This window comes from Pararge aegeria, chromosome 3 (genome assembly GCF_905163445.1).
Source record: "Pararge aegeria chromosome 3, ilParAegt1.1, whole genome shotgun sequence".
NCBI classification, from domain to species: domain Eukaryota; kingdom Metazoa; phylum Arthropoda; class Insecta; order Lepidoptera; family Nymphalidae; genus Pararge; species Pararge aegeria.
In genome coordinates this window covers 18,563,333-18,590,813 of record NC_053182.1, presented here as the reverse complement: position 1 = coordinate 18,590,813, position 27,481 = coordinate 18,563,333, and the positions used below count along the sequence as shown (strand labels likewise).

Genomic DNA, 27,481 nt, shown 5'->3' with positions numbered 1-27,481 from the left:
TTTTAATGTCTGTTAGTCTGGTGAGGTCTGAACGCCGCGGTATCCGATACTTAGTGACATTTTAGCTTGACAACTTAAACTTAACTTCGATTCTTCTACTCAGAACTTATCCTCGTTTATTTATTATTATTATTATTGAACTCTTTATATCTCTCGATTCTGATTTGTTCACGTTGGTTCTTCTTAGATGAGGCCGCGTTTGGAACCCTCATAGCTTTAGTTTTAAGTTTACGAATGTAGTTATTCCCTCACAAATTAGGGTTCATATATTATGTGTGAACGCTTATGATGATAAATGCCTTTTTTGACGTGACAACGTCTTATAATTCGATGGAGCCGGCTGCACGCACGAAAAAACATTACGTGTGCGGCGTTACCTCGCTCTGAGGCGTTCCATTCAAGGCTTGAAGTGCAAGCGAGAGCGCGGAACGAGCGACAAAGAGGCACAGTCGGCCTCCGCGTTCGACATCTGTCTCTCTCCTACTTAAGTGAGCGATGCGTCCGCGTGGACTGCTTCTATACAATAATACATGTACATGTTTTCGGCAAGGATGAAGTGCAGTGAAAAGTGAATGTGGTGTCAATTGTTTATAGCAACGATAATATCTATCAAACAAATAAAATAAAATTTTCTTTTGTAAATGCAATCATTCCATCAGTTTTTTCTTACGACGTTGTCACGTTCAACTATCGTCAGTAAGCCGACTTTACAGACAACCAATTTTTTAACTACAAGTTAGCCCTTGACTGCAGTCTCGCCTTGGTAAGTGACGATTTAACCAATACCCCTTATCGTTTTCTACGCGACATCGTACCGGAGCGCTATAGCACTCGTAATACACCACACTGGCCTTGTGCGGATTGGTGGACTTCGCAAGCCTTTGAGAACGTTATGGATAACTCTTAGGTACGCAGATTTCCTCAGGATGTTTGCCTTCACCGTTGAAGTAAATGATATTCCTTCCTATCCTTAAAATTCCTTTCTGTACATTCATTCGGCTCAAAACACACATGAAACATTCTGTTTAATTGTATAAGTTTATTCAGTTCTATTTTCGAAGCAAATATATTGTTATGTTGTTCGAATCGCACAATTTATAATGCACGCTCATCCAGATCCGTGCCATTATCTGTGGCGTGCGTTGAGAGCCACTTAATAGTGCTCCGTTCTTATCCGCCATCAAGGCTGAATGCATTTGCAACTGTAAAATGTCTGAAAGCGGATTTCTATTGTATGTAGGAAACAATTTTTCCCTAGATCTTTTTGCCTGCAGATATTCCAATTTATTTCCTTTAAAAATTTATTAAATAAAAAGCGCTTTCTATAGCCCCAACCTCAATTTAATTAATGCCTTCTTAATTTTTTAATATAGCAGTATTGTATAGGTGTAAAGTCAAAAGTCAAAAGTCAAAGTCAAATATTTCTATATTCAAATAGGCATTGGCACTGGCACTATGGCACTTTTGATGGGTTGATTACATACGAAATGTGTACATAGTAGTGAGTAGCGATGGCGATAACTACATACATTCCTCTTAGAACTAGTGCTACGGGGGTTTCAAACGCGCCCTGGTCTAAGAAGAAGCCCACAACAAACTTAGCCGCGTGTTCTTTTTGTTATCACCATCGCACATTGTCATTTGAAAATATTAAAGGAGCAACTCGGTTAGAGCAATAGTTTACACTTTTTTGGAATAAGCCACTTTTAAGATTATATTGTTAATATCCAATATAAAATTAATCGACAGGCTATTACCAAATTTAAAATTAAAATACAATAGAATTTATATGGAATGTTATAAATAAAGAAGAAATATTATGGATATTTATTTGTTTACTGCATCGCGTCACACTTCTACAATTTCAAGATACACAATCAGTAGGTACCGTTGTGATATCATTCCATAATTTACGTAATATTGTTGTTCTACTAAGATTACTTCAGTGACTCACTATATATATATATATATATATATATATATATATATGTATACAAGAACTGCCTTGATGGTCTACTGGCGAGCAAGTTCTACTGCGGTTCACGAGAAGCTGGATTCGGTTAATAGGATCAGTGAATAAGGATTGGGTTTTTTTATCAAGAAATTTTTAGCGGTAATTCTGAACTATACTATAACTATATATATAACTATAATATCTCCCGCTTAGTTGGAATATCTCTCTGGAGGTGAATCAGCGTTGCCTTAAAAAATTCACTTGCCTCAACGGTGAAGGAAAACATGGTGACAAAAATGCATGGATAAGAGTTCTCCATAATGTTCTCCAAGGGCGAAATATTTTCTTTCCATAATTTTCAGTTTCAAATCAACTTCGTTTTTATAGGCGAACTTATTACCCACCCACCAATCCGCACCGGGCCAGGTGGACTACCTTCTTAGCCTCTCATTGTGGGTGGAGACCCGTGCTCTGTAGTGTTGATGATGACTATGTATAGTCACAACAGTGAACTGCAAAACAACAAACAATCGTACTGATTATTGCAAGTGATCTATTTTCCGTTGAGGAGCCCGCTTTCCGGTTCTCCGAAGGTCTAAATCAGATTACTCAGCTTCTCCTTTTGGAAGTCAGTTGGAATATGCGTTCGCGCATTCTTTTTTATACCTTTGCCTCGCTTACCGCAATTTCAATTACTTGTGTACCTTTGTAATTTTTTTTGTGTGCAATAAACATAGAGTTAAGAACATCAGAACACAGAATCCTCATTCAGTTATTATCGCATGCAGTGCATTGTGTCCAAAAACAGAGAAGACGCCCAGCGCACGTCTCACTTCACACCCACGGAATGTTGCTAGTGCACAAATTTTTCACATTTCCCTCATTATCATTATGGTAAACGTTTAGAATAGAAAATAATTACTCTTAACTCCTAAATTATTGAATCGACTAACCGACTGTTCGAGAAACCCCCCCAAAAAGTGGATTTCGGTTTGGATCGAAAACCAAACCGAAATCCACTTTATTAGTCGTGTACACGGATTCAATATTAGTCGTGTACACGGATTCTATATGTTCTTAATTCCGTGGCAGTAAACTATTTTTGATTTGATTTTGATTTTCGTCTCGATTTATTCTTCTTCACGGACGACCTTCGCGTTTTAGAGGTGCTTTTGCAGTACTTCTGAATTAAATCTATTACTTGTATTTGTAGTGTTATTTGCGTCTCTGTATTCCGTTATCGAAACAGTGTCGGAACAATTGCCAAGAAACGAATGATAGATCTGCGTTCTCGTAAAATTGTTTGGACCGGCAACGCAACATTGAAACATTCGAGATAGAATCAATCAATAATAACGCAGAATTAAATCGAGAAGCGATGATGAGCACCAGTTGTGATCCCCAGCACGGCTAGCATGGGCAAGAGAACAATATCACTAAAGGGCGCGAGTCTTCTCCTACAATGAGTGGGGATTAAGGCTGTAGTCCACCACGCTGCGGTTTAGTTGACTTTTGAGAACATTATGTAGAACTCTCAGGCAAGCAGTTTCCTCACGATGTTTCCCTTCACCGTTGAGGCAAGTGATATTTTAATTGCTTGAAACGCACATAACTTAGAAAACTTAGAGGTGCGTGCTGGGATTCGAACTCAACCTCTCGAAAGTGAAGTCGAAGTCCTACCTACTGGGCTATCACCGCATCACGGTGCGTAAGTACCGGGAAACAAACTCGGTAGCCGAAGGCCTAAGCACTAGGCTATTAGAGTTATCAGCGTTTCCATATAATAATACAAGTAGGTAGTAAATTAAAAAATACTAGCTGTTGCCCGCGACTTTGTCTGCGTTTGATTTTGTTTTTTGATATAGCTTTAAATTTAGTTGTAGTTCTAAAAAAAATTAAAGTATTAAGTATCGCTAAGCCTTAAATGAGGGGTTTGCTGTTGTCCGCTGAGGAGTTCTGTCCTCTATCGTCAACCACATTCATCAGATCTACACAAAGTTTGGGCAAAATTAAACGCATATTATAACCTCTATAGTACAAAAATAATTATTTAAATAGGTTATAATTTGTCGGAGTTATGGCGTATAATCATCAAACACTTTCAACCCCTCTCCCAAAGGAACCGAGCTTAAAATCGGGATAAAAAGCATCCTATATTACTTCAAACACTTCCAAGAATATGTGTACAAAGTTTCATGAGTATCGGGTAAGTAGTTTTTGCGTGAAAGCGTAATAAACAAACTTACATTGACATTTATAATATTAGTAGGGATTGTACCTACTGTAGTAAAGTGTTTCATCGTCTGGATCCCATACCTTGTCAGGTATGATACATTCCAATAGTTTTTGTGCACATATTTACAACTGCGAAAGTTATTTTTAACTGCAGGTTTTAAGTATTAATTACATATTAAAACTGGAATTATCAGGTTGTATGATGTTCATTTAAGTATATAAGTATTTAAGATCAAGAAACCACTGTAAGGCTTTTTTTATTGTATATTTTGTAGCACAGTTTTAAGTTATTGTCGGATTGACAAATGAAGTAAATTTGCAATACATATTTATATGTAAGCTTTATTCTAACTTAAAAAGAGCTTAGAAGTACTAGCATTCCGTTACATGATGTTGACGACTCTGAATAATCGTGACGTTTTGATACTGCAAATGATTCAAGGAAAAATATTAAAAAAAACAAGTAGAATCATCAATGTAACCGGAATAAAATGTATGTATGGTATAGTGTATATACATCTATAAGAACATATTCATTTGTATTAGATTATTTCTATTCTTTCCTCCTAATATTATAAATGCGAAAGTTTTGTATGGATGGATTGATGGATGTGTGCTACTCTTTTCCGCAAATAGTGCCGAACGGATTTTGATATAACTTTATTCATTTAGGGGTTTTATCAGAATAAAGTATAGTTTAGGCTTTAATTTATATAGATATTTTGTCATCATCTTGAACCAATAAACGTCCTCTGCTGGACATAGATCTTCAAAAAAATCCGTGGTATTCTGGTGCCGCTTAAGTACAGCGGCTCCCTGGGACTCGCTTGATGTCGACCGTCAACCTCGTCGGGGTCGTCCAACGCTTCGTTTACCGTGCGTGCGTCCAGAATCTTGGGACCCCGACGTCCATCGGTTCTCCGAGCCATGTCCCCTGCCGAATATATTGTGTAAACTGGACAAAATACAACAATTAGTTAAAAAAAACTGCCCTCTGACAGCAGACATCTTGGGATGCACTGCATGAATTTTTTGAGTTAGATTATAATATATAAATTAAAATATACCCCAGACTTTCTATATATTTTACATTGATGTACTAGTCACACCCTTTCATTTGACACCTTATTATGGGAGTAGTTCATCACGGTTCATGAGATACAGCCTGGTGTCAGACGGACCGGCAGAAAGACGGATAGCGGAGTCTTAGTGATGGGGCCAGGTTTTAGTCTTTCTATATGGAACCCTAACGAAGTCCATAAAACGGATATTCTTAAGTTTATTAAAAAGGACGACGTAGTAAAATAAACTGAACAATGAAAGAAACCTACTGCTGCGCGCTTGTCGATAGTAAACACGTTTGACCTTGAAGCGCCCTTTACGTATAAGGCAATTTGCACACGGCATGAGCTTTCTTGTGAATGGGTAAATGTGTGAACATTTTGAGAATGGGGTAAATGTTATAAAGATTCCGGTTTTCGTGGTTTAATTAACCGCCAGTCGAGATTCAGTCCCTTATCATTTGTTTAGAAAGTTAGACTTATCTGTTTATTCTTATTAATTATTTTTGTTTTCATGTACTTTAACATACGTTCGTGTGAGTGCAAGTTGTTCCTACGCATTATGGCCTTCACACACTATGGTATATCGCAACAACACATACTCGGCCGAAATTAAGCCTAGGAAAGTTAGCTTCAAGTTATTTATAATAGGAACTAAGTAAACTTTTCATTATTTTTGTGCAAGTAGTATATCTACATCAAGTAAACCGCTAGTTGCCCAATCGTCGCACTGTTTAACAGCACTTTATGTCGCACTAGCTAGATGCCCACGTCCAGTGGCGTGTACAAGATTATTGAACTGGGTAGGCATAAAGCTGGAGAATGGTATAAAATGGAAAAAGAAATTTTAAGTATCCTAAAAATTTCTTATATGTTTCTCATTTGTACTTATACGAAATGCACGCCCATGCCCACGACTAACGACTGCGTGGAGTTCATGTTTCTTCGCATCTCAATTGTTATGCGCAATTTTTGTTAGTTAGTAGTTCTAGAGCTTTTTGTTACAGAACTGGTCCGGGGAAGTACTGTCGCGATGCTTATTTCTGCCGCTAATCGGCATTGTTGCATCTGGTGGGCCACCTTGGTCCGTCATCTATCATGATAGAAAAATAAGATCTCGCTCGCCCTCTTTCCTCCCATCCTGTGCGCTGTCGTCATATATTTTAGATAAAGACAACTGTCGATAGTTTTCCAACTATTTGTCCTAATGTATGTATGTAATGTGTGTATGGTCCTTGTATATTTATTTATTATCTATACTTATAATAAAACTGTAACTGGAAGATTTCTGTACATTTAATATATTTTGAAAATTTTGACCGGGGGATGCTTTATAATCGATACTGAGTCCAAAACATTTTTATTTAATTTTTGTCTGTCTGTCTGTCTGTCTGACTCTCCGGGCATCACGTGAAAACTACTGAACAGATTCAAATAAAATTTGGTATAGTGGTAGATGATATTCCGGGTCAACATATAGGATACTTTTTATCCCGATAAACAATAAGCTTCTCCCGGGAAATTTTTATCAAGTTTACTTCATAGCTCCGTTAAATTTGAACCGATTTTAATAATTCTTTTTTTATTTGAAAGTGTATACTATCAAGCATGTATTGTATAATTTTAATGAAGATCGGATAAATATTGTCGGAGATAAAGGACATAACTATTCACAGATAATAACGAGTCGCAAAGCATATGGGACAGCGATCGAATGCATGCCTACCATCCTACTTATATTATAAATGCGAAAGTTTGTGAGTAAGGATGTATGTATGTATGGATGGATGGATGGATGGATGTATGTATGGATGGATGGATTGACATGTTTAAAGTAATCATTATTACCTACAAAAAAGTCTGGGAGGCTAAATGCCTAATTAACGCAATAACCGCTTTTTGTTATAATTTGTCAATCAAACACGGGTACAATCTTAGGATGATGACGTTCCTATCAGAGCCAGATAAATAATAATTTCTCTTTAAATTATTCAAATTGGACCTATCGTTTAGACGTTACTACCGGTATAGAAATGCTAAAAGATATTAAATCCGATAATAACCGATTTGATGCAATCGAAGTTGCGCGGGTCAGCTAGTTATTCTATAAAATAATATTAATTATTATCATCATAAACCCATTTATCGGTCCACTACGGGGTACCGGTCTACTCTCAGAATTTATTTATTTATTTACATATTGTACACATATCAACTACAAGTATGTAAAAATTTCTAATGTCACACTTTTTTGGCTTATAATGGCTTCCACATAAGAGGTGGAAACATTGTCGCAGCTTTTTTTTTTTTACAACTAATTAAGGGAAACAAATATGGCTAAAAAACTGACCTAATGAATCGTCTAAGCAAATCACTCTAACCCTAGTCCCAACATGTATGTAGTAAGTTATATGATATTCTGTAAACGCCGGGGCGTGGCGTTTACGACACGCGATTTAACGGAGTAATAAATAGACGCTTGTATTTTTTGCTCGGAAACCGAACTAAAAATAAAATTAGCAAAACAGGTTGTCATACCATGTCATGTTTAAGATTATATGTCGTACGCTCGTTAACTGCGCCCCGCGTCGTTACCTGCAACATCGCGTGGCGTAGCTAGTATGAATCTAATTTAGAAGAAGCTTGCTATGAAAAACTATAGCTGAAGCACATCGACGTAATTCAGTTTTTTCAATAATCGCGCGGGAACCATGAATTTCTCTAAAATGACAATACGTTTCAGGCAAATTGGTTCAGTAGTTACGGCGTGTGAGAGTAACAAAAACATATACACTTACATACAAACTTTCGTCTGTATAGCATTAGTTTTTGTACATATGAGTACCTTTATGTGTATTAATCTTACATGTGAAGATTACGCACCGTTACGTATCGTTGATGTCATATTGTTTTGAAAGTAGATACATCTTTTTTCCTGTTTGCATTAGCTATTAAAGTTGATTGTGTGTATCATTTAGCATTCCTCTAACATTACTTACCGCACAATTAGATACATTTTAATCCCTATCCATTTTATTTATGGAGGGTAGAGGTAAGGAGAGTCATCTGTGTATATGAAAAAGTGTCGTCAAAATGTATTAAATTAGGATGGCGCCACATTTGCATCAGGGTAACTCTTAAAAGAAGCGCCAAATATAAATACCGTACTATTTACTGTTTACGAAATAAAATCACTCTAAACGCACGTTTGGTTATAATAAATCTGTAAGGTTATATTTACCACAATATTTTGTACAACGTAAGTTGTTGAAATTCTCAATAATTAACTACTTTAGTCGATAATGACATTAAATTTTTTAACTCGGCATACTTCAATTCATCTACGATTGCTACATTCATACCATACCCTGTGCATCCACCAGCGCCATTGTGGAGGATTTTTGAACTGTTATTTAGCGCAACAACTGGACACTTTTTCAACTTTTCTCCCATATAAGATGACTCTCCTTACCTCTACCCTCCATAATTTTATTTGCATTTCAACCAGCTCCGTTGACAGCTATATTTAGTTTAACTACCGTTAATGTCGCTCTCCGTATATTTATTAGTACAGTCCGTATATTATCTATTCTCGATGTCATGAAAAGTATAGATCATCACAGACGTGACTTTTCCTATTGCTTATGCCAATAAATAATTTAATTATCTTAAAATAAGTAATATTATAGTTATTTTCATATATATATATATATATATATATATATATATATATTTTATTTATATGTTTTTAAATATTATTTATTGCACCACCTACCTCTTTTCTGTTTTTTCCTTTTACGCCATTGGTTGCCTGGAAGAAAACGCTATGTAGCGATAAGGCCACCAAATTGTACTCTCTTGATATGTATTTATATCTCTGTAACTACTTTTTTTCTTTGGTGTACAATAGTACAAAAGTGTATTCATTCATTCATTCATAATCGCGTGATAAAAAATATTTTTAGATCCAATCCGTTGAACGGGTGACCACCGACTACGCCAATTTTTTATACAATAAAAGTTCAAAAAGCTATTATATCCCCGTAGTTGGCTGTTAGTTTTTAAACTCTCATTATTCTCGATTAACTAAAATGTATTAATTCATGGTTTTAAACTAACGAGTTCCTAATGAGTTTTTTTTGCTTTTTCGTACCCAGTTTAAGTTTTCTTAAAATTATCAAAACGCTATTTACTCATGGTTTCAACTAATGATGTCTTTTTTTTTTCTTGTATTATTTTAGTAGTATTAACCCGTAGTTGGCTGTTAGTTTTTAAACTCTGATTCTTCTCGATTAACCAAAATGATTAGCTATGAAGATCGCACGTAGAATTTCTCTAAAATTACTTACCGCGCGATACGATACATATTTACGATACATCTTTCTTGTGAATCCCATCCACTATCTTTGCGAATCAATGAGCTCCGTTGACAGCTATATTTAGCTCTACTGTCGACATCCACCAAGCAGATTCTGGGCTTGTCTTCGTGACAAACGATTATTGGTTGTATTTATGTTATTTATCTTTACGTATTTACAAAATGCTCTCGGTCGTTGCTCCTAACGCACCACGTGGCAGTTTAGAGGGAAGTTATTTTTTTATCTGTGCCGAGATTAACGTTCGTCGAACCCATTATGCAACGATTGTTAAGTTTGTGATTTGTAATTTTATCGTTACTCTAGCATTACAATTGTATCAAATTGTTTTTAATTCCACTACAGAGAAATAACTGTAAAACCAAAATTGCGATTAAAAACAAGAGTTTTACAAATGACGTTATTTAGTATTTACAAAGACATATGTGTATGCCGCCCTTTGTTGCAATCCAACTTAGCCGCTCTTGGCTCACTTAACGTGTGAACCAATATTTTGTACACGATGTTAAAACAATGCTGCGTGTCCGATGACCACGGGCCTGAAGTCTCGTAACACCTGAGTATTTTAGGGGCTTAAAACTGTCGTCAGTGGCATTCAATTAGTTGATATTTCGATCCATTTACTGGAATCGTGGTCACGGCGGGACTGCAGAGGCGCGCGGTGTCAAGTTGTGTGTCACGAACAGAATATTTAACTTCAGAATATTTTCTTGTTAGTTTGGGCGGCATTTCGTTAATTTCATATTAAAAACGGCTAAAACTCACAGCAATAAAAGTTAGTACAATATTTTCTTTTTGAAATTCACGCAACTGGTCTTTACATATTCAAGCATACCCTAACGAACTCCATTAGAGATTCTAAACTGAGCGGCTTACTTTTTGAATGGATGTTCACCGTTTTGATTTCTCAAATCAAATCAGTTTTAAATTCATTCAAATAAGCCTCAAAAATAGCTCATATTCGCTCAATTTTTCCAAGTTATTTTTATTAAAATAATATTCAAGTTTTTGTATTGCATTGTACGGTACCAGTCAATATGAGTTAGTATTGAAAGGAAGTCGTAATTTGAACCCGTATATATTTCAATGAAGATTCTTTGTCTATATGTGTTCGAGTTGGAATGACTGACACACATCCTGTCTGCAAATAGGTTGTCTAGACGTTTATACTAACATGTATCCTTTTTAACTTTTGTTATCAACGATTTTCTCATTAACTGAATAGCTTTGCCAATTTGATTACTTCAATGATCCGTTTTTATATCTCGTTGGCATATTGGTTTATCATCATCATCATCAACATCTTCATTATCGTCATCATCGGCAGCAGCAGCAGCACCAGAGATCAAGAAAACGAGAGCCGCAGGCAGAAGAAGGAGAAGAAGTTCATCGTCTTCATCAACAACAACCCATTACCTATCCACTCTGGCAAGGGTCTCTTCTCTGAATGACAAGGGTTTAAATCACTACGCTGGGCAAGTGCAGGATTGTGGATTTCGAACGCCATTGAGAACCATATGAAGAATACTCTTAATATTATCCTTCGTCCGAGCAAGTGATATTATTTTATTGCTTAAAACTAAAGGTAAGGTGAGGTAGGTAGGTTCGAAAGTTTAGAGGTGCTTCCGGGGATTCGAATTCGGCTATGATAGCCTGTTGGTTTAGTGATTAGTTTTTGATTCCAGATTTCTTGGTCCCGGATTCAATTTTTTGACCTAGCGAAACATTGGGGTTTTGAAGTTTCTGCGTAAGAAATTCTCAGTACCTGCCTGAATTAAGGCTTGTAGTAAATACAACTATGAAACTAAATCGGAGGCTTCCAGTTCTTAATCCTCCAGCCATGGGACAAAAGACAAAGAATGATTCCCCGTTTTATTAACAGCAATTTTAACTAGGTTCACATGTTTCTAAGACAAGAGATAACTCTTAATCTACTTTATCTTTAACGGAGTCTGCTGTCAAAAGTATGATTTTCTTATCTTTCTCGCTTACAACAAAAATATTGATCTTGGCTTCTGTTTGTACAGTTAATGTGTCTGCGATAATCCTTCCAAACTGTTGTGGTATATTATTCTATGTAAAACTAATAACCGCGTATTTTACCGTGCGTCCGTCAGTGCTTTATCACAGAGACAAAGGATACCTATATACAACTAAAGGAAAAGCATCCGGAGAACTTCTCCGTGGGATTAAAAAAAAATGTTACGGCCTAACAGTACCAAAAACAAATTTTATCATAGGGATCTTAGCTTGCTTACTGGAAAAAAAGACCTAGATTTTCGCCGCGGGCATCACAGCTAGTTTATATAATTTAAGTTTAGATGCCGCAGTCTGTCTATGCGTAGGTTCAGTTTCTAGACAAAATGTATAATTTATAGGAGCGGAGCAACAGCAGCCTTGCCCGCAAAGTGGATAATCACGAGTCGACTTGCGAATAATATGCCAGCCACAGATTGGATAACAGATTTAAATGTGTTTACCGAATCAATTCGCGACTGATACAACGGCACGATTTGTTAGAAAATCGATAGATATAGCGGTCATTTGTGATCAGGTCGAGGACACTGACAGGGTTCCGTACTATCATGGCATACCTAACAGGGTAGAAGAGTTGTTTTGTGACAGAGCTCATCCGGGGACGTACAATTCCTTGTATCTGCGTCCAACAGCATTGCTGTGTTCCGGCATTGAAGTGTGTGGCTACTAAGTGTGGCTATGTTTATTGGCAATAGTTTTCTACGATCGGGTGGGTCATCTGCTTGGTCAATTATTAATATAAAAAAGGGTCTAAATGGTGGTATTCTTAATTACTTATCTACCTGTTTAAGAGAAAGACTTCCCAATGTGATTATTTTCAATTAGCCGCAATTATAAGTTTATTCTGAAATAATCATTTCACTAGACATTACAAATTAAACCTTTGTGCAGATGACCTCTTTTCGTGCCATATTTTAAGAATTTAGGTTACCGGGTATAGTGTATAGAATACTTTCCGTTAGTTTCTGACGATCAGTCAAGTCAAGAATCTCACTTAAGTATATAAACACTGTTAGGTATATTAAGATTATAAAAGCACTATTAAACTATAAACTTTTGTATCGAATGCTAAGGTATAGACTGACATCCGGATTACAAAAATATCCGTTTAATCAAGAAAGGTTTCTGATTTTATCTAATACGAGAAAAGGAACTCTAAAAAATAATATGTACTACTAATAAGTATGTATCACGTTAGCTAATACCTTAAAGTCTTAATTGTATGATGTGCAAATTTATTTAGTTCGTTATTCTTGAACGATCAAATATTAAATATGAGTTTAGGTAAGATCTTTGCGTTCGAAGAGATAATATTATTCGCCTCTTATACCAAGTTTGCGAGGTTTGTTTGTCATTTGGTCGTTAATCTCTGGTGGTTTTACAAAACATACCTCTATACAAGATAATCTTTCAATTGTCAGAGGTTTGTCCGTTGGGAATTAATCTACCATATCGTTAACTCAAATCGTAAACATAGAGGGCTAACCGAATTGTGGTAAAATTCACCCTTCTTATACGCTATCTAAACACTTAACTAAGTTGGGTCTGTCAGAACCCACAAAATATCTAGAAATGGAGTAGGTACGTGATAGTTTGTTGTTTTAAAAAAATGTATTTAAATTATTTTATAGATTTAATTATTTTTTGACATTTGGGTACAACAGAATTGGTTAAGTGTTAAATTTTAGCACTTCTTAACACAAGACCTTCATAAATTCGGGATAACATCAAGTTTATTAAAATAGTCAAAATTAATTTTAGATAATTGGTTGACTTAACCAGAACCATGTGGGAATTAAGGGACGCTCACGTACTTTGATTATGTTTTTGATTCCACCACATCATTTCAGTTAAACAAAAACAAAGTAGCTAGCTCTAATATTCCAAGAGTTACAGAGGTTATTACTTGACTGTCGTATATATTACTCCCGCGTGTGTAGGAAGGGGGGGAAGCAGAAACATTTATATTCGCCTCTTGCCTCTCAGCGAATGAGCTGACGATATTAAATCTATCTGGGTCAGAATAATAAGAAAATCCTAGCCAAACATCGCGATGGAGTGGAATGCTCCCGACATTCTAGGTCGGCGAGGAATTTCGTTATCACTTAATAAATTTTATGGATCATAATGTTGCGGAGATTTTACAGATATGATAAAGTGTTAAATTAAATATTTGTTCGAAATTTACAAGCTTATGGATTTGTGCGATTCGTTTTTTTTAATGGTATCTTAATTAAGTATCCGGAATACTTAATTAAGCTACTTCCCTTTTTTGGATTGTGTACAACCCCAAATGATAGTCGTAGTGTCACTGCAGTCAAACGAGCACTAAACTTTGTCAGAGGTTTATTACTAGGGCTCCGAAATCCTGGGAAGTTTGAACCGTAACCGACTATCCTAATCCTAATGTTGTAGTAATCATCCAATCATGGCATATAGCCGTTTAATCTTGTAGTAAGTAAACAGTATTCACAGGAGGTAGTTTAATGCAGGTTTCCTATCGTCCGGTTATGTGAGAGATTGCCCATTAAACCTTAACAGGTTGTAGACTTTCCTAACACCCATGTTAATTACGCTAGTTTTCGACCAATTTAAACACGCTACGAAGTATTTCAACAGGATATGAAAAAGTACTACAGAAAATATGTGACATGGCAGCACAACTTTAAAAGTATTTTAAATTATTTTCTACGTTCTTTGAATAGATGAAATAACAAACGTAGATAATAATAAATGTAGCCCTGTCGCCTGGTAATAGGTACTGACTGGCAACCCAACGTTTTGTCATCAGAACTTTTGGATAAACGAATCATACAACCGAATGAAATGTTTTTTTTTAAATTCTTCTTCAAAATCTACCCCGGAAGGTATACGTATGTAATTCAAACGAATTACTCGCTATTTTTGAATGGGGTGATAAAACATACACACGGAATGTCAGAAAGACATTCCATCTTAAGATACCCCTGGCAGGGGGACTGGTAGAAATAAACCTATTTGCGTCGGGAATTAAAAAGAGTGTTACTGGAAGTCAATCGTTCTTGAATCTAGTTTTACGCATGTTCTATTGCTCTATGTCATAAAGAATCGACCAATAGGCAATAAAGCAAATTTTATATTACCTGTAGAAGCCATTTTATAAAGCAGTTTTGTCTTTTATGACATTGTTTACTACTCACATTAGAAAAATGAAATTACTCTGCGGTTCACTATTAATTTTATTATCATCATAAGCGTGTGTCATGTTTGACGCTAAATTTCGGGTTCCTGCTCCTTATGCTTCATACACCCTCCCGTCACTTTTTGCCTCCGATAAGGTCTGTACGTTTTTCTAGTTGATTGATCCTCAGAACGGAATGTTTAACTCTAACCGGTTAACCCTCGTTGCGTTAGTTTAAATTTAACGAATGTATTTGGTAGCTAAAGTAGGGAAATTTGAATAAAGACATTGAAACATGTTTTGAATTTCAATTTCAATTTGGTGTGCTTGTTAATCTTCTTTGACTAACACTACCAACAGCTTATAATAGTGTAAAAAGTGTTTGAACTTCTTATAGGCCTTCTTTTAATTTTCCTTCTGGGCTTGTCTGTCGTAGGCCGGAGCCTTCCGTTGTACTTAGTGCCACTGGTACGGCTCCCCGCTGGGTCACTACAGCAAGCCTTCTTATAAGTCTATTACAGGCGATAGTTTTATTAAAAATGTTTTGGTATTAATACATAGTGCATCATAATACAAAGAATCGACGAAACAAAGGCTTAAAGATTGATGCGATAAACACGACAAACCGTAACACACTACCGTGGCATAACTAACGAGCCAATTATCTTGTTACAGGTATTCGGCACGGTGGAGCTGCCGGATAAACCAATCATGCTCCCGCCGTTCGTGGAGGCGACCCACTGCCTCGGGTACCACCTGACCCGCAAGGGCCGGGCGGTGGCCGACCGCGTCGTCTCCGTACTCGGCTACGCTTGCCCCGACATCACATACAGCCCCAGCCTCTATCCCATCACCGCTGCTTTACTGCACTTCATGCCTGGTAAGTGGATTTAGCACTCTTAATCGGGAGTCTTACATATTTCTATTTGTATACAATCAACATTAGGTTACAGGTACAGAAGCATAAGTTTAACACATTAATGACAGCAGTACTATTGATGATTTTCTTAATGAATAGGTTTCTTGGACACCGCCTTCATCTTTCACGGGACAGGCAAATTATTGTTAAATTGCGAATTGTTAAAGAGCAACTGGTGAGTTTGTTGCCAGCTTCTTCTAGTAGTCACTACAAACAGACAGAATCGACGTTTCAAAAGTGCCCCACTTGAAATAAATTAATTTTGAACTTTTAAGTTCCATTTGCTTAAGAATCCGACCACTAGACAAATCTCCGGGGTTTAAAATTTTTCAACTGACTTAAAGGAGGTTTTCAATTCGACTGTGTTTTTTTTTCAAATGCAGTAAGTATATTAGTATTTCTACGTATACGTATTTACCTTCGTCTAAACATTGACAGTAATAGTGGTAAAGTTCAATCACGTTTTATGTTCCATTGTTTTGAATCAGTTATTTCATTGCTAAATTGAGAGGTGTTTATCTTTTAACAATGTTTATTGTTTATAATGATAACGGCGATAATTTAGCGACTGCTATTGTAAACAGGTTATCTTGTACAATAATACTTATTTTGTTTTTAAAGTAAGCTTAATCACATTAGTAGTTTTGCTTTTATAATATCATGTCTTAGTACCTTCTTCTTCTTAAATTCAATTAGTATTTTCGACTTTCATCTGTGTTAATGTGTGTCTCATCAGGCACGAAGCACTTCGCGGATGTGGAGTAGATGGAGAATTATTTTTTTTCAACTGCGGAGACCAAAGTACCAGTATCACCTTCAAACCATTATTTACTATCACCATAGTTTGATTAGTGTGTTCGATACACACTTTGTGCTGTTGCGAAAGTTAGCTTTTAGTGTAGCTTCGCTCATTAATAGGCTGATGCTGAATATTGAACTCTGCGCAACGAAATGGACGAAGGGAAAGTCATAGTTTAAATCGGACTAAACGATGCATATAGAATCATTTTTATAAATGCCGGTGGTTTCACCGTAGGGCTACTAGAAAAAAACTTATTTAAAATGATATCCTATTTATTAAAATCAAAGACATCTCAATAACATCAGCCACTTAACGCGTTATGATGCTGACGCGGCCGGTTTGAATGGGAGCTGTTAATTTTACTGCTGCGGTTTTCTCGTCTTATGAATAACGTCCGTCTGCAACGCTGACGAGTTAATTAGTTCCATTAACAATATTATGACTAAAATACTGTGTTAACATGATCACAGAACCGTTAACAGCTTATGCTGTAAATGTTACCACTTTATGATAATTTATAAACTTACAGAGGATAAAATTCTAGAGTTCGTCTTTGGTTATTTCAAAATATTCATGGTCTTTACTACAGACAGCTCTTTTCTCAGCTGTTGTAGGGATTTCAGACATAAAGATTTATATATTACCAGCACCATTTGCATGTGACTTTGTCTGCGTTTGATTTTGTTTTTTGATGTGGCATTAAATTTAGTTGTAGTTCTAAAAAAATTTAAAGTACTCGTAGTATCGCTTAGCCTTGAATGAGGGGTTTGCTGCTGTCCGCTTGAAAACAATTTTTTTTACAAAATTAACACATATTATAGCCTCTATAGTACAAAAAAAAAAATGATTTAAATCGGTTATAATTTGTCGGAGTTATGGTATAAATCGTCAAACACTGTCATCCCCTCTCCCAAAGGAACCGAGCTTAATGTCGGGATAAAAAGTATCATATATTACTTCTAACACTTCCAAGAATATGTGTACAAAGTTTCATGAGGATCGGTTAAGTAGTTTTTGCGTGAAAGCGTAAAAAACAAACTTACATTCACATTTATAATATTAGTAGGGATTTATGATTTTCAATTGGATATTTAATCCTAATGACACTGCAATAAGAAAATGGTGACCTAATGCTACCACCAGATCATTTTGCAGACTACCCAATTCCTTGATAACTTACAAAATTGCAGTTTATGTTTCGGGTTTGAGCTCTTTAGACTTGGTATGGTTTAGAATTACAGGATTCCAGCGGAAAAAAGGTCGGCACGTCTTTCAAATGTAATTTTTAACACCATATGCAATATGTTTTATATTCTAGGCTCTACCATTATTTTCTTCTTATATTACCGGTTGATTCAGGTAAGAACGGGCTGTAGCAATTTAGTAGAATTGCAGAGGCGTCACAAAATTTACTGTCGCTCTCGCCTTAATTCAGTAATGAGTGCGGGGGGCGATAATTGAACTCGGCAATAGGCAAATTGCTGTACGAGTTGCTTCTGACCAGAATCTACTTCGAGACAAATTCAAACTCTATCCCAACTGCATACGATTGAATATGCATTAGATGGATGTTATACCCCGGACCTATAATATCAGCTCCTAAATTGGACTTTTCCACTACGCAACAGAGTCGGGAATGCTATTTCATCACGCGTGAACAAGTGATCACGATTAATAGCCGTTGACATACCAGAGATTTGCCGAGCGTCTACTGTGTTGTCAATTTTCTACGTCTCACTTATATGTGCGACACTTGTTTATAGCTGGAATTCATTCGATTTCGTAACATGTTGCATGTAACTCATAAAACAAGTACCGTGATTGATTGACTTACTGACTGACTCACGAAGTTATCCTGACGTTGCTTCCTCCAGTTCGAGTTGCCTCTCTCAATTTGTATTATTGTAACCGCGGCTTAGTAATCTGTGGTATCTTTAGTTTTATTAATGTAGCTTTACTCAACCAATATACTCTTGATCCTAAGAAATTTTGGTACTTTTGACTCGTCAAATTGTGATTGAATAATCTAAGTGCGACACCTGCGCATTTGAGGATTGAGACAAATTGTTTATCACGGAGGGGCGGAAATAGACTATGTCAATTTGAACATCACAACGATACGACCGGATGGATAAAAATCGGCTATTTCCTCTAGTGGTTTTTTAATTAAGTTATTTACGACGTCATCTGTTCTACGGAGGTTTTCTCGGTCCCCCGTTGGAGCAGTTTATGGGAGGTGGGAGATATATTATCCGTTTTAATATACATCGTCCTTGCGAATATGCCTTGATATTATTTTTGTAGGGACACAAAAAAGTAATGCCATCCAACGAAGAATGCTTATCTGATTTACACCTGAGCCACCAAGACCGATTACTATCGTCACTTCTTATCAAGTCACAACCTAGATGCCTACTTAAATCGTGATATAGTCGTACAAGTCTCTGGTGTATATTTTTGGATAGAAGCAGACATTATTTATACACCATACCACACAGATCTTTGAAAATGCAAATGCGTTTTCAAGTATTATTATGGCCGTTTTTACTTAACCGAGGAATCGCATTAATTGAATGCCTAGTGATTTAGGTGATTTCTAAAGAATTAAACGTTTCACGAACTCTTCTGTGATAACTAACGACCCTAGGCGCACATCTTAAGTCACGACACTGTTTTTGTGGATCGTAAAATTTAGGGGACTCTTAAACTGAAACGTAAGATGAAAAAAATTCAATACGAAATAATTGATTAATCCATACAAAAAATGAAAAATATGATAATACAAACACAGCACACATTGTGGCAACAACCATAGACAAGTTAGGTTATATAAGTTGCCTAGTAAAAATCTATTGGTGAAAGGTAAATGTCTATGAATCGTTTATGATAAGGCGAAACTGGCATTAGTGATACAGCTGTTAATGCAATGTAAACAGCTCTTGAACTCAACTCCGGTGTTGGATCAAGGAAAGCAGAGTTAGTTACGTTCATGTGATAAAATTATTATGTTTGCTCAATGAAGCAACCTCGCGAGCGTCCGTGACACTGAATAAGTCTTCGGCGTTATCTGCCAGTTTCAACTGGATCACATTCAAGAGTTCACGTCGTATCATCTTGGGCGATGTTTTCGTGAGAAAATGTCACTGTCGGTTGCCCGATATAAACTCGGGCCTCCTGCGTTTGGCCTGACGCCAGTCTCCCGGCGTTTATCTACAAACAAGCGACGCGATTCTCGTTTGTTGTTATCTCTTCAGTATTTTTTTTAGACGAAATTGTTTATTTGTTTGTTTTTACAATTCGTAATGTCATGCGAATTCAATAAAAAAAACCATCAAAATTTTTTTTTGCGGGTTCATTTAGAATTGTTAATGTATTTTATTTTTAATAATTAGGTTTAATTCTCGCTCCACACGAATTACGATGTACGCATCTAGACTCGTTTACTAATTGCCACTTCACAACTATTTAAACAGCTTATGTACTCTTTCATCGTTTTATAAGCTTATACTATTCGATACCGAGTGGTTTACCATCCCTATGTCGTCGATATATCGAGATATCCTATGAAGTAGGTAGCATAACACTCTAGTGCGTTAAATTTTCTAATCTACATCTTTACTTCCCACTGCTTATAAAGAATATTTCTTTACATTAAAATACTAGTTTAAAATCAATTTTTTTTATATTTTTCATCAATGGTTAGCATTAAAGTATAAAAATGTACAACATTATCAGTGCTTTTCATTAAACCTCAAGGCTCCATCATTTTTAAATTATTATTTTGTAGCCCACGGGTAGGCTGACTGAGTCAATTTTATATTTGAAAACACAGTTCCTTTCATCGCAAAACAAAAGTAGAGGGGTTGAGAAAAAAGGTTTGAATAAAACTCCCCATTGCATGTTCGATCGGTGCGCACTCTGCCGTAACCTGAGCTCTTCCTGTTCTTTTTTGCGCGTAAACAACGACCAGACGACTTATTTAAACCGTGTCGCAGAATAGCCATTGTTTATTTGGGATTTGGCTCGCACTCTCGTAATAAGTATTTACTAAGTACGAGCCGTTGCTTGAACTCGTTAGTCTGAAGCTAATTTCAGCTTTAATTGCCACACCGCATTGTTAATGCCTCTCATTTAGAATCCGCTGTTAATAATACACACTAACTAGCTGGGAATAGCCCTAGGGTTTTCGGGGTTGGTACGCCCAAACGCTGCTTGCACCATTTAGCGACTTTTTGTTTCTCGTCTGCTGAGTCGCAGAATAGCTGATGTTAATTAACCAAAACACCGAGAAGGTGTAAATAATAAAAAAATATGAAGTTTTAAAGTGAAAGTATAAATAATGTGTCACTAATAAGTTAACGCCATTTTGTAAGTCCTTGTATGATTTTTATACATCTTTTAAGCCCATCAGATTATTTATCTCAATCTATTAAACGAAAATGAAAATGTTTAATTGGGTTGTTCAAGGAACTGCATAACGAAATCGACGGGACTTTTAATGTATTAGGAAGAAATAGTTGAAGATTGTTTTAAACTTCCTTTATTGTTAAAGTAGTATTTAACTTGCAATGTTTCTAACATTGAATCTACAGTTATATTAATAGATTAAAATAAAAAGTTTTGTTTTAACAGAAAATGTACGCACATAAAGTTACTTGGATATGTTAAATAGAATAGAAGATTTGTAGTAACTCTATCTATACTGGTTTTATTTTTGCCTACTTCGTTAATATCTCGACCTAGTTTCACGAGAGACATAAACAGGCGGAACAATGCCTCGCCTCCATTATTTCTCATATTCAGCAATAAACTCTTATTATCCCTCCAGAGACGCCGCCTATGTCTGCTTAGACTTATGAAGGTTTATGGAGAAATGGTGGATGATGCAATTTAACTGCGCGTCACGTGCGTACTGTAAAAAAAATATCGTTATGCCTTACTATTATAAGCACGACCATTCCGGAAGTACTCGTAAGTCCCGGTCGCGTCTGGCACATACACACGCACACACACACAAACACATACACACGCACAGACACAGACCGAAACACACGATGATGAGAACTATATACTTTATTCATTAAATGTACGCAGATGCAGTATAAACCTTGAAACCTCAATCTTATCTTTCTATCACTAAACTAGTCGTTCACAAAAAGCAATACAAAAAACAACAAGGAAAGCACGCGCTAGCTTTTTTATCTTTTTTGTTGCGTGTGTCGGCACTCTGCAGTCGGCATGCTGTCGGGTTTCTAGTAGCTTCAAAAACTATGCCGATCTCAAGGACGTTTGAATTACTTAACATCCGCATTCAATGCAAGTTGTTCTGCCCATCTGTTAAATGCTTCGTTCAGTAACGCACATGATATGCGGTCGCATTCAAATTTAAAAGAAAGCCTCTTGCGTGTTTTTAATGTCTATAAATTATAATTAAATATACTACGACAATACACAAATCGCCATTTAGCCCCAAAGTAAAGCGTAGCTTGTTTTATGGGTACTAAGATGACTGATGAATATTTATAAATAATATACATAATTACTTATAAACTACAGATGAACATTCAAACACTGAAAAACATTCCTGTTCATCACACAGACATTCTACAGTTGTGGGAATCGAACCCACAGCCTTGGACTATTGTTTTACAAATAATATAATAGAAATAGTGTCACGTCATACATGGTGAGGTATCACTTTCTAAACCCTAGTACATTCTTGCATTCAGCTGAATCTTGATCGGTAGTGTGAAAAAATTTCAACTCTCTACCTGTTACGGTTCATGAGATACAGCTCGCTGACAAACAGACAGACAGCGGAGGCCTGAAGATGCCAATGGGATCCCGTTGGCATCTTCGGGCGTAGAACCCTTCTAAAAAAGCTGTGTTATATTTTATACTGGATAGAAAACCTGCCAGCATTGCTTTTAGTATGATCTAGATTCTGCTCACGTAGGTTTGGGGTTCTCTGTAAGGGATGTCGACGAGTGGCCATTGAAGTTCTTTGGTCGTAAAGTTTATATCGCATTTAAGTGGTTTTCTCTCTCGGATTTCCGAGTTATTATATCACTTTAGGCCTGCTACATTGTTCGAAGTAGGTTAAGTGGCCGTTAAGCATCGGGTAGATCTAGATTAAGGGAGCTCTCAGGGATAAGTTCATACTACAGTTGGCATATTTCGAAAAACATTTTCGACGTTATTTCTTGCTAGCCTTTAACGGAGTCAAGTGGTGCTTTAATGAAACTAAATTCATTTGATCATTATTTTTAACAAGCGGGAGCTCATGACGTCGTTCGCGTTCAGTTTGTAGGTAAAATATAAATGTTTCCGATACCAACTTTAATTACCTCTTCTACACTCTTAAAGATTAAAACCTCTTATAATAGTGGTATTAAAGTAACTAAGCCGATTTCAATGCCCTAACTTATAAAAACATGGACTTTCATACCATGTTCTTAATTTCACATATTGTAGATTTTAGGGAAAGTCTGCCTTAGTGAAAACACATTAAAAATATGGGAGCCTTCTCACTCTCGTATGACGCATGTAGGGTTATAAAGCAACGCAAAGCAAGTTATATTAAATGGTTACCGTTTAAAAAAAAGCATATGTCTGTACGTAGGTATGTGTACATCATCAACATACCATCCCATTACAGACCTACTACAGGGCATGGGTTTACTCCCACTATAAAAAGGGGTTAAGGCCGTAGTCCACAGGAAATGAAATTTTAATTGCTAAAAATGCACACCAAACGTTTATCGTTTTAACCCATTAAAATATTACTTGCTTCAACCGTGAAGGAAAACATCGTGAGGAAACCTGCATGAAATTTTCAAGGGTGTGTGGAGTCCACTAATCCGCACTGGGACAGCGTGGTGGACTAGGCTTTTTCATAGTGGTAGGAGACCCGTGCCCTGTAGTGGGCCGGTAATGGGTCGATATGATGATGATGACGAAAAACGCACATTACTTCGAAAAGTTTTTGGTACGTGGTGGGATTCGAGTTCGGCCTCGCGAAAGTGAAGAAGTTCTACCGACCGGGCTATCACCGCTTACATAATCTACTTACAAACGTACTTACTTTAAGTTCAAAAAAATGCGTTCGTGCCATAAGGCTCATTTTATGGACAGCTGCAAGCTTCTATTCAAGGAATTGAAAATATTACCTCTATCTTGCAATTTATATTAAAGATGTTTGTTTGTTTGTGAAAAGGTATCCTGAGTACTTAAAAACTCGAGGCCATTTTGACAACAAACCAAGGCATAAAGATCGTCTTCTCGTACCTAGGATTAAACTAGCTTTATATAGAGGAAATGCATTTTGTATGGCTATTCGAATATATAACCAGTTGCCAGAATCCATAAAAGAAATGAATTTTCGTTTATTTAAGAGAAAATTCCATGAGTTGCTTTTATTTAATTGCTTTTACTCAATTAATGAATTTTTTGACTTTACTTAATGTTATTATTTCGAAAAATTTTGTATGTATGTATTATCAACAATATTATGGATATACAAGGATGACTTTTTTAATTTCATTAAAACGTACTTGTATTTTGACTTAACTGCTTATTTTCATTTCATTAGATTATTTTTACTATCGATATTATAATTTATATATTTTTGCGTTCTAATTGAGGTTGTAATTTATTTTTTAATGTTTTTTTTGTTATGTTTTTATTTCATATGATATGATTGCAAGTTGCACGCCAAATCGCCCAACTGTTTCAATAAGAAAAGCTAAATTTGTAACATCTGATTATCTACGTGTATTTATGCAATAAATCTAACTATTATTATTATTACTTTTATTAAAATGCATTTATTAAATATGAATCAATTAATATGTAGCAGTCAGACCTCGGCGATTTACTACGTAGCGGTCGTATTCACTCCCTCCGGCCGTCATTACGGCTATATAGGTCACGTCGTCCTCGACGCCCTCTTAACCTCTCGCTTTGATTGCACGCCTGCATTTGAAATTGAGATGAATTCAGCTTGATAACGAAGCCATGCACTTTGCGATAAGTTAGAAGAATTTCATATGCGCATAGGGACAACGAACGATATTTTATTATTAATCTACAAGTTATAGCTCTGGACTGTATGTAACCTTACCTGTTGGTTTTTGATGATGCTAACCTGAGAAGTAACTACTGCTGACGTAATCATCATATAGACCCAGAAAAAAAACATATAGATCAGAAAAAAAGCAAAACAAAGAACGCTTTATATAATTTTCTGACTTACGGTCTAGCTTATGCAAAAATTTGCGCCTGTAAAAATTACAAGGTTACCACAAACGCAAAATTGCATTTACTAAAATTTTGGGATAACACTATTTAGAAGCAGCGACGTTTTAGGTAACGTCTACGTTTTCAACGTTAAGAAGTCGAATTCTCATGTTCTTAGAGATAAAATTGAATAGAAATGAATCTTTTCGAGTTGTTGGACGCGATAATACGGATGCAGAATTTACAGATTCATTAGTTTCACCTAGAATCAACTAACGTCTTGTTAACAAATATCAAACAAATTAATGAACTGAATGGTGATTAGGATGAACGTCACGTGAACACGAATGCTAATTAAGGTGACGTAAACATGCAAGTTAGCGTTAAATTTGTTATTAGTAAAGACGTCAACCTCTTGATTTATCTTTTAATGAGTAGTCACGTATACGAGTAGATCTTTAATTGCTATAACTTCAATATTAATACCTCTATTCACGAACCTAGTATGGCACAGAGTAAGGAAGGTAGTTCTGCAATTAATGCTGTAGTGTATAATATTATTGCAGCATATAATATGGCGTAGCGCGTAGGTAAAAGTCGGCTACCACAAGTTAAAAGTAACAGTACACCAAAAGCCACTCCTATAAGCGTTCGGTGTAGTCACGTGATACGCTATAGAAAATACTCGCGACCTTGAGTGGCCACCGAATCGAAAGAGAATTCCACTCGGGCGCATATAAACAAACGACGCCGGAGTCGGCCGATACATCAACGCTCGCTTGGTTTCACAGCGGGCGGGGCTGAGAACTTGTTTACCGAGTTTTACTGCACGCAGGGAAATTTTACTGAACTTTTTGCGACCTTTTATAAATATATAAACATTACCAAAATGGTAGGTAGCAATGATCGCTTATGTTGCCACTTTGTCCCACCGACAAATGTTTTTTTTAAACTTTTATCACCATCCTCTGAGCCACGAAAAACTAATCTAGTGTGTGTACCTTCGGTACATCGAATCTGCAAATGTTTTTATGTTAGTGACATTTTTCATTTTCACCATCATTTTGTTGACCTCCCTGGCGAAGGCGGTGAGCGCTATGGTTTTAAGCGGGAGGTCCCGGGTTTGATCCCTGATATGGGAATTTATAGTTACTAAATCTCTGGATTTGTGGGCTTAGGCCGTAGCTAGTTACCACCCTACAAATATGTGCTTGACTTACCGGGTTCCGGACTCCGGTAAGTTGTCGCGTAGACACCGTTAAGGGGATGCGTTTATTATAACTGTCATGCCCTAACAGGTCAACCCGTTACCATCATAGACTCTGTCATTACCAACAGGTGAGATTGTTGCCAAGGGCTAACTTGTCGTGGAATAAAAAGAAATAAAAATAAATATCATTGACGATCACTGCTAAACATAGTTCTTTTGCACGGAGAAGTCTAGTGGCTCCCCGCGACTCGTTTAACACCATTCCAGCACCTCGAGAGTCGAGCCTTGGGACCCCACGATTTTCAACGTCCAACGTCGATAATCGTGGGGTCCCAAGGCTTTCGAAGTTCTCTCGCATATCCCCACTTCAGCTTTGCCACTGGTTGAGCTAGTGGTTAGAATGATGAACGTTGGCAGATTATCAACGATATCTGATAATAAACCACAACAATAGTTTTGTAAAACAACGCCAACGGCCATAACGACAGCTCGCCACTAATTGTCTGAAAATAAATGCCCGTGATTCATTGAGGCGAACGCTATATTCCTCGATTATTATGAATGTGGGTTGTTGGCCTCAAACTTATCGCAAGGACAGTCGCTGGTGTATTGTTTGCATCGTTATTAGGGTTCCGTTCTCAACGGGAAGTACCCAGTGGCGTTCACTTCATATATGCACAAAGCACTGCCTCTCCAACTTATAAACACGTTGGATGTAAATCGTTTCGGAGTAGGATTTTTCTATCTTTCTGCTTTATGTCTACTCTGGTCGAAAACCCGGCGCAGACCAATCTTAGTACCTATATATCGGTTTCTCCGGGCAATTATTCACAAGGTTGATTGGAATTAGTCAGCTCCGCTCTCATCACCCGTGTTAGAAACTATTGTAAAATGTTGATGTTGGAAAACTGCAGAGTTTCCCGCCGGCCTCTTTTCGGTAGAACCTGCATTTGTGGTCACTAGAAATAGACAGATTTGACGTTTCATAAGTGCTTATAAAATAGACCTACATGTAATAAATGAATTTTAAATTTAGAATGATGTCTAGCAAAGCCAACAATATTGACACCAACACCACAAATTTACGAGAGGGGGAGTTCCACATAACCTTCGTCCTGCCCAATGGTCGTTCATCCATAAAGCTTTTACACAAAGACAAAAGAAAGGGTCCGTACCCGATGGGCGCCAACGAGACCCTAATTTAAGGTCCCCACTGTCCGTCTGTCTATCAGCGGGCTGTATTTCACAAAGTGTAAAAGGTACTACGTGTATTTTACATCTTAATAATGTAAATAACGTAGTGTTTTATATTGCACCTTGGTACGGAACCCTTTGTGTGAAGTTGCGACTCTCACTTGGCCAGTTTTGTATATCATTGTTCCCATGTATGTCCAATCGGGTCATCCATGTGATGTGTTAATTATTTCGTTTACTAGAGGTGCCCGCGACTTTATCTGCTCAAAATTTCTGAATATCTGTGAGATGAACT

At 36.7% G+C, this 27,481-nt stretch overlaps 1 protein-coding gene across 7 annotated transcripts in view; it reads left to right on the top strand.

The window, feature by feature from the left end:
- LOC120637250 (GTPase-activating protein skywalker) overlaps window positions 1-27,481 on the top strand; it is a 143,070-nt gene that overhangs the window by 58,579 nt on the left and 57,010 nt on the right. For all 7 annotated transcript variants that reach the window (XM_039908980.1, XM_039908983.1, XM_039908985.1 and 4 more), the window contains exon 4: window positions 15,499-15,703. In XM_039908980.1, coding sequence (XP_039764914.1) covers window positions 15,499-15,703 — 205 coding nt within the window. The remainder of the gene's footprint in view (window positions 1-15,498; window positions 15,704-27,481) is intronic.